This window comes from Erpetoichthys calabaricus, chromosome 3, assembly GCF_900747795.2.
Source record: "Erpetoichthys calabaricus chromosome 3, fErpCal1.3, whole genome shotgun sequence".
Lineage (NCBI taxonomy): Eukaryota > Metazoa > Chordata > Cladistia > Polypteriformes > Polypteridae > Erpetoichthys > Erpetoichthys calabaricus.
In genome coordinates, this window is record NC_041396.2 from 21091579 (window position 1) to 21104158 (window position 12580).

Consider the following 12580-nt stretch of genomic DNA (forward strand, 5'->3'; position numbering starts at 1 on the left):
TGTATATTTATTCCAAATGCTTAAGACAGTACTGAAGCATGCGCCACAAACTTTACACATCATTTTGTAAAATCCAATAAAGCATACAATGTCTGGATGTGGTTTTCAGGGTCTGAGTCCGCAAGTTCATCGGATGAGCAGGGGTCCTGATTATTCTGCAGAGAAAAGGGATGAAAAACAGGACAGATTAATTGGTGCAATTAAAGATGTGAAGGCTGGGGGGGGTGCACTAAGAAAACTAATGCTGCATTCCATTTACCTCGGAAGTCGGAGTTGGGAATGACGTCAAACCCGAGGTGACCGCATTCAAGGAAAACATTTGGAATTTCAGTAAGGACGAGTCCAGGAAAACCTGTGCTGTGCTTACTCCATTGTAATAAATAGCCATTTATAACAATGCATTTTGCTTATTCAAACTTCATAGGAACTGTAGGAGGAGCCGAATCAGAGGACATACCATTACCCAGACGGGAGGCCAGTGTGATGAAGCAAATTGGCCAACAATGACGAAGAAATAAAATTGTACCCAGCTGGGATGAGATAATGAATGGACTGGGTAAGCCGAGGACTGGAATTGGTTCCTTCCCTCACAAACTAGGTGGCACTAGTCCTCATATGGTAACCCAATTTGGACACCTGCAGAGGAGCTTGGGACTTGAAGTCTGGAAGTGCAGACCTTTCGGGGTCACTGGGGATCAATAGAGGGTGTTATTGGGGGAGGACCTCCCAGATTTTTCTATGGCCCGGAAGTGCTTCCCAGAAAGATATGGCATGGCACCAAAAGCATTCCTGGGTCTGACAAAAAAAGGAGTCCACAGCCTCACTTCAGGGAGTCGGAGTCGGGAGGTGGTGGACAAAACTCATTGGAGGACAGAAGGAGGAGGATTTATTGATTGTGATTAGTGATTTGTATGGTTATTGTGGCTGATTGCTAAGAAGAAATGCTTGGTGACAGTAAAAGGCCGTTATTTTATTCATATCTTGTGTGGATTATTACTGTGTCTGTGGTTTGAGGATCCTTGGTGCCCCCTTGTGGTCAGAAAACATGTCCACGGATGTAAGCTGGACAGTACAGTGTGTGTGACTGATTTAATGAGACACAAATAGCCAGAAGTGCCAATAAACAGTGACATACGTCAGCTTTCCCTAAAGTGTGTGGTTTACATCGCCACTTTGGATTGACGTCATGATCGAAAGTCGGACAGACTTTGACTTGACAGATCAGCCTCGAGTCTCTGAGTTAGAAATCCAACTTAACTGGGCGCTCCAGTGGAAAATTCCAACTAGGAACTGTGGAATAATAAAAATTTGAATCAATATATTAAATAATAGTTGAACAAAGAATCTTGGGCTGAGGGCCTTTTGACCTAGTCAAAGAAAGGGGAAGAAGATCTCGTGACTACACCTCAGTGCAACAGATATTTTTGTACTTGGATATCTATGTGCGTTTGGGTGGATGGAAAATGTTATGCAAACCAGCTGATTGCTAAGAAAATGTAAGTGTAAGAGTCCTTTGTGTTAACCATATGAATGTATTAAGATTGTTAAGGAATGTGATGTGGAAAAATTAAGGGTTATTAAGCATTAAAGCCTAGGTGTAGAAAATAGATAAAACAAGAACAGCATATCTCAAAAATAAAGGGAAGTAGGCCTAACCACAAAAGATTACCAGTAACTGGGAATTAGGCCTAACCACAAATATTAGCAGTAATTGTATTTCAGGTGAACTTTATATGCAAAAAAAAGTAATCTTTAAAATGCACGGGAGAAGTCTTATCGCTCAATAATAATCAGAAACGCTTGCGTAAACTTTAAGCTAGAAGTGATGATTTTATCTAAGTCATGTGTCTGTTACTCAGGGGATGGCATGAAGCGTACGTGATTGAAAGAATATAAAAAACCTGCTGTGAAAATTGTAAGGGCAGGCTGTGACGTGATACTGTCAGTGACACTAGCCGACAAGCTCTGTAATAGTCTCTCTGCTCACCAAGAACAAAGAAATTGCTTTTTACTCTACATCTGCTGTCTGCCTGCTGTTTGCCTCGAACCTTCGTCCACAGAACTCAAAAATTTCCGACTTCCCACTTGAAATAGATTGCAGCACAAGACACCTTTCTGATTTATTATGCTGGGACTGTTCATTGAAGTTTGAACCATTTCAGGAATGACCCACATGTCTGTGTCCTTTTCGGTCAAATGTTGGCAAAATATACTAAAGTGATATCCTGTGAATCCCATGCCCATTTACTGCCCATGTCTGCATGGCTTGTCAGACAGATACATAAAAGTTTATTTGTCCCCAGGGAGAAATTTGTCTTTTTGTAGAAGCTTTAAATAAATAAGTCGATAGATGAATAAACATACACACACACACACACACTCTATGGTGTGAACACACAACACGATGACTGAAAAGGAAAAAAAAATAGAAGACAGAAAACTTCTGACTTGGCTGTCCCAGTCCCATTGAGGTGCTATACAGACCTATTACTGTTGGTGTAAAGGAGCCCCCATGGTGTTTCTTGACACACTTCTGCTGAATAATTCATTAGCTTGAAAGTCCTCAGCGTTGGTGTGTCACAGAGAGGATGTGGAGAATTGTTCATAATGGCACTCAGTTTTGTTTTCATTCTGTCCTTTGCTAGAATCTCCACGGGGTCCATAGAGTGTGCCATAATTAAGGCTGTCCTTTTAATTAGCTTGTTGATTTGGTGGGCTGCACATGAAGTGATGTTACCAACAGAGTTGTAGAAGATGTGAAGGAGGTCACTGCTCCGCCCTTTCTTCTCTAGTTCCTCTTTGTTCTGAGACCGGTCCAACTTGTCATTAATGTGGACCCACAAGTACTTGTAGGAGTGGACCACGTCTACATCCCCTCCATGAATAGTAAACAGACATAGAGGCTCTTTGGTGCGGTGAAAGCCAATAAGCACTTCCTTTGTTTTTGCTGATGTTAAGCTGCTGACAATTCTCTTTGCACCAAGAAACAAAGTTCTCCCCCTGACTCCTCTCCTCTGTCTCATCCCCCTTATCAATACACCCATAAGTGCAGAATCATCTGAGAATTTCTGCAAGTGACAAGTCCCGCTGTTATATTTATAGTCGGAGGTGTAGAGTGTGAAGAGACATGGAAACAGACCTGTTCATGTGGTGCTCCAGTGTTGCTCGCACACTCCTCGAGTCTCAGAAACTGCGGTCTGCCTGACTGACGGTCCATTATCAGGACGCCACAGGCCAATGGTGGATTTACATTTTTGAGGCTCTGGAGCTTGAATTTCATAGCCAACAACAAGGTCCAGGTAGGCCATTGTTATCTTCTTCAATTAGGTTGTTCCATGACAGATCACCACAACATTTTTTTAAATGGAACCACTAGATCTCAGATTTTGATTAAAATTTCCTATGCCTTATAGCTTTAGAGCTATGGCAGGGATGACAATTACAGAAATGTTAAATACAGTACATGCATGATGCATCATAGAATGATGAAATAAAACATAGAAAAGACCATCTTTTATTTTAGACACCTATGAGAAGTAAAAAGTTAACAAAATGTTGTCCTTTACAATGACCACAAACAACAAAATATGCTTTCACTTTTTTGATTAAGAAAAATTCTTTCAATAAAAAATGTAATTTCTGTCATAAATGTTAATTGTTTTAAATTATTAGCGCCTGTGGAATGGACTGTGCTGCATCACTGACTATAAAAAGAAAAACACAGTCAGTGTTCAGCCCACTGCATGTCTTGCAGACGAGCTCAACACTTTCTATGCTCGTTTTGATGCAGCCAACAAAGAACAGGTGCTATATCCTCAAGGGGGCAGTGAGTCTGTCACTCTGATCTTTGAAACGTCTGATGTGAGAAGGTCCTTCAAAAAGGTCAATCCTCGCAAAGCTCCGGGACCAGATGGCATCCCAGGCCGTGCCCTCAGGGCGTGTGCTGACCAGCTAGCAGGTGTGTTCACCAACATTTTCAATCTCTCCCTGAGGCAGTCAGTGGTCCCCACTTCCTTCAAGGCATCCACCATCATTCCTGTCCCAAAGAAATGGGTGATCTCCTGTCTGAATGACTATCGCCTGGTTGCACTGACATCGGTCATTATGAAGTGTTTCGAGCAACTAGTCAAAGGTTACATCTGCTCCTCCCTCCCTGACACGCTGGATCCTCTCCAATTTGCTTACAGAGCAAACAGATCGACAGAGGATGCCATTGCGCTAACAATAAACACTGCCCTCACCCACCTGGAAAGAGGAAATACATATGTAAGAATGCTGTTCATAGATTACAGCTCGGCATTCAACACCATCATCCCCTCAAAACTCGTCTTGAAGCTTGACGACCTTGGGTTGGGGACGACCATCTGCAGATGGATTTTCTCTTTCCTCACAAACAGGCCCCAGGTGGTGAGAGTCGGCAAACACACGTCCTCATCACTCATTTTAAACACAGGAGCGCCGCAGGGCTGTGTGCTTAGCCCCCTCTTGTATTCCTTGTTTACCCACGACTGTGTTGCAAAACACGGCACAAACACCATCATCAAGTTTGCAGACGACACAACCATCATAGGCCTTATCACTGACAACGATGAGACGGCCTACAGAGAGGAGGTGCTGGCATTGAGTAATTGGTGCCTAGATAACAACTTGTCTCTTAACGTCAGCAAAACCAAGGAGATGATTGTGGACTATCAAAAACAACAAGGCAGAGAACACCAGGCCCTCTACATCAGCGGCATAGAAGTTGAAAGGGTTAACAGCTTCAAGTTCCTCGGAGTAAACATCACCAAGGATCTCTCGTGGACCCTTCACATAGACACTGTGGTCAAGAAAGCTCGCCAGCGGCTCTACTTCCTGAGGAGGCTGAGGAAGTTTGGCATGAATGCCAACATCACCTCAAACTTTTACAGGAGTGTGGTCGAGAGTCTGCTGACGGGCTGCATTACCGTCTGGTATGGGAGCTGCTCTGCCAGCAGCCGGAAATCACTACAGAGAGTGGTGAAGGCAGCAGAGCACATCACGGGCAAGAGTCTTCCTGCCATTGAAGACATTTACCTCCATCGGTGCTTGCGTAAGACAAGCAGCATCATAAAGGACCACAGCCATCCAGCACACCAGCTGTTCTCCTTGTTACCGTCTGGCAGTCGATACAGGAGTCTGGCTGCTCGGACTACAAGACTTAAGAACAGCTTTTACCACCAGGCCATTCGACTCCTCAACAGCAACACCTGAACACTTACATACACTTACATTACATCTACATTGCACTACTCACACACAAACTGTACCTGCACACACTCAGAATACTGACTGGAACATGCATCTGCACTTTATGGAATATGCATCTGCACTTATAAAACATTATCTGTGCAATAACTGTCATTTGTACTTGCTGCTCATTCAACTCATATCTCTCTATGACTTCTTTTAAAACGTACACATTTCATTTTATATGGCTTGTCTATTTTTAACTTGTAATCTTTTTTAAGCTTTATTGGATCTAGGCTGAGTGACTTGTTTTTCTTGTCATACACATTTCATTGTATGGTGACCCTGTGTTAACCTATATATAACAAATAAAACCTAAACCTAAACCTAATTATTTAAAATTGTTTTATAGTTAATATATAAAAATATATAATATATAGAAAATATATTTATAGTTAATATGTTTAGAACGAAACATCTTTAATTTGAATGCTTTTTCATTTTCAGATAGCCTACGTGATACTTTAATAACCTTTTCATTTTAACTATTATTTTGTATTGAATGACACCTTATTATTATTATTATTATTATTGTTATTAAAAAAAAACTTTTCATACAGTAGGAACCCAGCATTCTTATGCCTAAAGTCACTTCTGGTGCCCCTCTGTTATTAAGGGTCCTGACACTTCATTAGCTTCACAGCATTTCCACCCCTGATTGGATTGTAGAAAGAAACCAGGAGACAACCCACATGGGCAAAGGGGTAATTGGAATTACAGCCAACTACTTTGCCATCATGCCACTCAGTCAACAGGAGAGAACTTTAAAGATAAAATTGTTTGACTTACCTGCATTGTGATATTTTGGTTTCCTTGCTGTATCCTGTTTTTCCTGCTGCCTAAAAAATAAATGAGTCTACATTAATGATAGATTTTATTATCCGTGACATTCATTGAAGTGATCAGCTGTCTTTTGAAGATATGTTTCTTTAAAGTATGGTATATTTGTCCTTGAACGAGGTCCGCCAATGTGTTAATTACTTTTGATACTGGTGATAGATCCCTATCCTCTTTAATAAAATCCCTGTGTGTGTCTTCTGGTGAAGTGCGCATGCGCGGGGCATGATGCGATGCACGATATTACTGTCAGAGAAAGTTACAGGCGTTTTACGGAAATACAAACCAGTATTACTGCGAGAGAAATTAAAGGTACACAATACAGTGATGCATATTACAGCCACATACAAGCCAGTATTACAGTCAGAGGAGATTAAAGGCATATTACCGACGCGCACGCCTGTATTACCGCCAGAGAAAATTAAAGGTATATTACAGACGTACAAGTCAGTGGATGTACAAGACGGTATTACTGTCACAGAAAATTAAAGACACACAATACACGGTGGCAGCCCACGAAGAACGGTCAGCTCAGCAAGTAAACATCAACAAAAGAAAGGCTGAAGGAAAGTAAAATACGACCAACAAAAAGAATGAGGTCAAAGTCTCTTGCCATTTAATATAGACTGTTCCTACTAATGTTTATGCACTACTGTTCTAGCGCCTGTTATTGTAACGGGCTAAATGACTAGTAATAATAATAATTCTTTACATTTATATAGTGCTTTTCTAACTACTCAAAGTGCTTTTCTCCACACAGGGAGGACCCTGGAAGCAAATGCACAATCTCCTTACTGCAGCACTACTATAGAGTAGCAGAGCAGTGCAGTGGTTAGTACTGGTAAGTCACACATTCGGCATCCTGTGCGAGTATTTATCAAGCATCTCAGAGTAGGAAAACGGTCCTAACCGGCTCAAACATCTCAGAGTGATGCCAATGATGTCTTACTGTTGTATCAACAAGACAAAAGAGAAAGAAAAAGCCATATATTGCAAGGCAAAACAAGCAATAGAACAAGTAGTCAAAAAAAGATTGAGTCCCAATAGACTGAATGGGAAGGAGAGGTGCGGGCTTTTATAGGTGGTGTGCAGGAAGTGAGGGGAGTGGCAAAAGTGAGGTCAGCAGGAGGGCGTGGTCTGGATGGGAATGCGGAAGTCGATGCCGTTTTAACTGGGTTTCCCTTCTGTTGATCTGTAGAAGAGGGAGAAAGGAGGTTAGTGCTCTTCATCACCCCGCGAGCTGACATCTTACCCTTAGTTAAGCCCTTTGACTGCCTACTATGCACATGTGTGTGACACTGTTTAGAGTAGGAGTAAAAGCATTTGCACAATTTTCCTAATTTAGGAAATTGCTCCTTACATCACCAGCGCTTGTGAGCTGTGTAAGAGTTGAATTTGAACCCTGGTCCAATGTGCACCTAGCATGCGCTGAGTCTCATGTCCTTCTGAGCTTATGCTTAAAGGCTGAAGCCGTTATTTTATTATTCACTATGGTAAATGCATTTTAGTTTAAGCAAAAATATATATCTCTCTATTATATAAAAAAAATCCTTTGACGCGACAAGACCTTTTGGAGACCAGACTTTTTTTGGGAGAGAGATTTTTTAATGTCCCGTGAGATGAGACTTTTGCCTTGATTCATTTTGCTTTCATTTTTTCAAGTCGCGTCCTCCTCTCAAACATTTTCAAACAAGACCTCAACTCTCATTCATTTCAATGCTTTTGTCAGACACACTTCCTGCGCTCTCAGCTCTTATAAATTTTTATGTTTTCCTCACTTTAAGTTCCCAATTAAAGAAGATGGGTTATGTCCAAATCTTATTGAAGAATTTCATCATGAAGGGTTATCAACATAAAAAATGAGTCCACGCACAATCCTAGCACAGAGAAACGAGGAAGTCAAACGAATTAATGGCAAAAATGTCGATTGTTTACATGGCAAATTGGTTAAATGAGTCCAAAAAAGTTCAATGGTTACACGGCAAATTGGTTAAATGTATATCAATAGACTATGCTGAAACAGTTGGTGGTGATTGTGCGAAAGATGAAAATAACAACTTACAATATCACGAAGAATATCTATAACCGTTAAGACCACAATGTCTTCCACCGCACAAAATACTGTAGAAAGAAGGATGTATCAAAGAAAGGTATTGTAGTACATCTTCAGGGGATAACATTAGACAACAAAGGAGATCTTGATATGCCACTCGTATTAAAACGTTAACAGTTTCCCATTAGAATAGCTTTTGTAAAGACAATTAACAAATCACACAGCTAAACATTTGAAAAAGTCATTTTATTTAATAGAGAGAAAGAAACGAAATTCAGTCTTGGGCAGTTATATGTTGCGTTGATGCATATATACTGTAACAATTCAGTGTTGTGATGTAAGATTTTGCATATAAGTTGATAAATATTTTGTATGTCTTTGTGTGTAATTTAGGCAGAGCAATGTTACATTAGTGAGAAGCATTCATGTTTCCAACCCCTCCTCCCCACCAGGAATGGGTCTCTTTGAATTTTACGGCCTTAGCAAGTGTTTCTCTGCTAAAGTCTTTCAACCCCCACAAGAAAGCCAGGCTGCCTAACTGCCAAGCTTTACCTTAACATATGGTCTTGGGGGGGTGGCAGGTGTTAAGATGTTCTATTCCCCCATTGGTCTGAAGTATGGCTGTTTGGAATTGACTTGGATCAAAAGCTTTTAAGTACCATTATGTCCTATTGGCTGTAGGAGTTGGACAGAGAATCTATAAATCTGCTTGCTCAACCACACTCTCTCTCTCTCTCTCTCTCTTGCTAACATCTGATGAAGACCAAACTGATAAACTGAAAGGACAACACAATGGAGAGCACAGCTCGGCAGCCATATTGGAACAGGCATGCAGCCTGTTCTGAAGAAAGCTGACCACCAATGATGCCTTAACTAGAGACATTTTTAAGTAACTAACAAGTCTGTGTGCCACCTGAAACTACACATCACCATTTAATCAGGTTGTATGGTTGCCAATATTCAAATGTACTTTGTATATTGTTATTATTTATGAATATTATCAATAATACATTATTTTATGTGTAACTTAACTCCTGCTTGTCTTTTTACTACACGTAATTGCCTGAGATTATAGATATAGAAGGGAAGGCGGGGATAAGTTATCCTCTTTAATAAAACCCCTGTGTGGGGTCAGGGGTGTCCGTGTGTATGTGTTTTCTGGTGAAATGCGCATGCGCGGGGCCGCGCCACGCATTGCACCGTGCCCCGCACATGCACACGGCACCGTGGACGCACACACACTGGAAGCTGGGCACACAGTGAATGGCCTAGCTGCGGCCACGCATGATAAGCAAATAAAGGACATCATTGCTGGGGAGAGTGCTGATTGGGTAGTCGCGGCCGTGCACATAAAATCCGTTGCTGGGGAGACGCCACACATACAATAATCAGCTGCACGCCAGCACAGATTAAAATACTTGCTGGGGAACTGCACAGTACTTGCTGGAGAGATGCCACAAACACGATTATCAGCTGCACGCCACACATTACATCACTTCCTGGGGAGACTCTGCTGATTGCCCACTGTTGTGACTGAAAATTAAACGCATATTACGGACATCAAAGCCAGTATTACTGTCAGAGAAAATTACAGGCATTTTACGGAAATACAAACCAGTATTACTGCGAGAGAAAATTAAAGGCACACAATACAGTGACGCATATTACAGCCACATAAAAGCCAGTATTACTGTAAGAGAAAATATTACGGACGTACAAGCCTATATTACTGTGACTATCTACTAACAACATGCCACCCAAAAAAAAGGACACGTCAAGTAGGACAAAAGACACAGACAATCAAATCCTATATAAGCAACATCTCCTGGAAGAATGGTCAGCTCAGCAAGTAAACATCAACAAAAGAAAGGCTGAAAGACAAAGAAAAATACAAGCAAATAGATCGATTGAAGAAAAACGCTAAAAGAGAAAGACTCAGAAGAGCAAATAGATCTATAGAAGAACAGGAAAATGAGCATAAAAAAATTCTCAAAGAGAAAGACATTAAGACGAGCAAATAGATCTAGTGAAGAAGAGGAAAATGAGTGTCAGAAAAATGCCAAAACACACAGAGCTAAGAGAGCAAGTCTTACTGCGGATGAACGAAAATCACTGCATCAGCAACAAGCTAAAATAAAGAGAGGCAGGATAGGAGATCTTCAAACAGACACAACACATCAATCAACAGCCACAGAGGACAGGATAAATGTAATATTAATTATACTTACTGTATTGTCATATACGTTTCTATTTTACTTTTATTATTATTTTACTTTAGGCTTCTTGCAAAAATATTTTTGACAAAAAAAATTAAGACAAGAAACAGAATGAGGTCGAGGTCCCTTGCCATTTAATATAGACTGTTCCTACTAATGTTTATGCACTACTGTTCATTATTGTAATGGGCTTAATGTCTAGTCTATATACAGTATATAATTCACTAAGCCGACAGGGCATGCAAGACAACCATGGGATACGCACGACATAGCCACGCCTACCAACTCTAAGACCATGGAATACGACGACAACTCACAGAGCCACGCCCACCAACTCTAAGAATTCATTAAGTCCATGTCAAGCAAGACGCACGCAAGACAGAGCCTCGCCCACCAACTCACAGAGTCCCGCCCACCAACAATTCGAGCGAGAGTGAAAGCATTTGCCAAGAATGTTTGCATTATTCAAGAACGAAAGTCGGAGGTTCGAAGACGATCACATACCATCGTAGTTCCGACCATAAACGATGACGACTGGCGATCCGGCAGCGTTATTCCCATGACCCGCCGGGCAGCCAACCGGGTAACCAAAATCTTTGGGTTCTGGGGGGAGTAAGGGCGCAAAGCTGAAACTTAAAGGAATTGACAGAAGGGCACCACCAGGTGTGGAGCCTTTCGCGTAATTTGACTCAACCCGGGAAACCACACCCGGCCTGGACACGGAGAGGATTGACAGATTGATAGCTCTGTCTCGATTCTGTGTGTGGTGGTGCATGGCCGTTCTTAGTTGGTGGAGCGATTTGTCTGGTTAATTCCGATAACAAAAGAGACTCCCTCCTGCTAAATAGTTACGCGACTCCCGAGCAGTTGGCGTCCAACTTCTTAGAGGGACAAGTAGCTTTCAGCCCCGTGAGACTAGGCAACAACAGGTCTGTGATGCCCTTAGATGTCCGGTGCTGCACACACGCTAGACTGAATGGATCAACGTGTGTCTACCCGGCGCCGAGAGGCATGGGTAAGCCGTTGAACCCCATTCGTGTTGGAGACCGGGGCTTGCAATTGTTCCCCACGAATGAGGAATTCCCAGTAAGTGCGGGTCATACGCTCGCACTGATTAAGTCCCTGCCCTTTGTACACACCACCCGTCACTACTACCATGGTCGGGTGACTTGGTGGATTATATATAGAAAAGCAGCCGGAACTGCAAAGAACAATGAAAAGTCAATGTGGCTCAGAGGTGCATGTGGACTGTAGCAGAGACGAAAGCGACTGAGGCAGTATTTGGAAAATGAAAAGTCAACGTGACTCACAGGTGCATGTGGACTATACACAGACGAAAGCAACTCAGGTGAGGAGATGGGGGCAGGCACATGAGCAGGCAGTGCATACTGAACGATGACTAAGAAATCAGCAGACTAGAATGGCGGGGGGGCCGAGGCAGAGGGGGTGGAATGGGCGTCCTTCCCCTCTCCCCCCGTTCCGCCCTCCACGCCCGAGCGCCGTCCAGCCCCGTCCCTTGCTCTGGGAGGTGGAGGCGCGACGCCGGTCCTCCAGTTTTCAGTCACGGACAATTGTATGTTGCCCTCTCCAGAGTTCCATCTTTTCATTCACCTACAGTCATATCCTCAAACCCACCCCATTTGGACAACTGTGTCTTTCAGGAAGTGTTCACCCATCAATACATAATTATGCGGCGTATGCTATGCCGTGGGCTGGCTAGTATACTATAATACCTTATAAACAGTGGTAAGTCTATGAGATTAGGCATTCTGAGAAAGGTTACTTATTAATAACACAATAGAGGAAAGTAGAGCAATATATTACTCTACCAAGACAAAACACCATAAAAATAAAAATCTGTTTAAATTGTAAATCCGCATCCCCATACACGAGCGGCAGAACCGCAAAAGGGCTAGTGCGTAGCTCAGGCCAGGGGGTTGCAAAGTGAGCAGGGGGCAAAGCCCCCTAGTATATATAAAACTTAAGAGAAAATGTTATATTTTAAGGTATAATCATTGTTCTATTGTAATGTTTAGTACTAAGTTAATGTACCAAGCTGGATTATAAATTAGACCATTGTTTCACAAACCATGAGAAACAATATAAATGTGCAAAATCTCACACTCATTAACAGATCTCTTAAAGTTAAAATAATAATAATACATTTAAAAAGTCACGTACATCCTAATCTAAAAGGACTATCAAT

The 12580-nt window shown here is 42.0% G+C and overlaps 1 protein-coding gene across 1 annotated transcript in view; it reads right to left on the reverse strand.

Moving 5' to 3' along the window:
* The window catches only part of LOC114647804 (CMRF35-like molecule 9), a 38274-nt gene continuing 25694 nt past the window's right edge, over positions 1–12580 (reverse strand). Inside the window, exons 6-7 of the mRNA XM_028796449.2 lie at positions 6058–6107; positions 1–155 (exon numbers count right to left, since the gene is read on the reverse strand). Coding sequence (XP_028652282.2) covers positions 60–155; positions 6058–6107 — 146 coding nt within the window. The 3' untranslated portion in view covers positions 1–59. The remainder of the gene's footprint in view (positions 156–6057; positions 6108–12580) is intronic.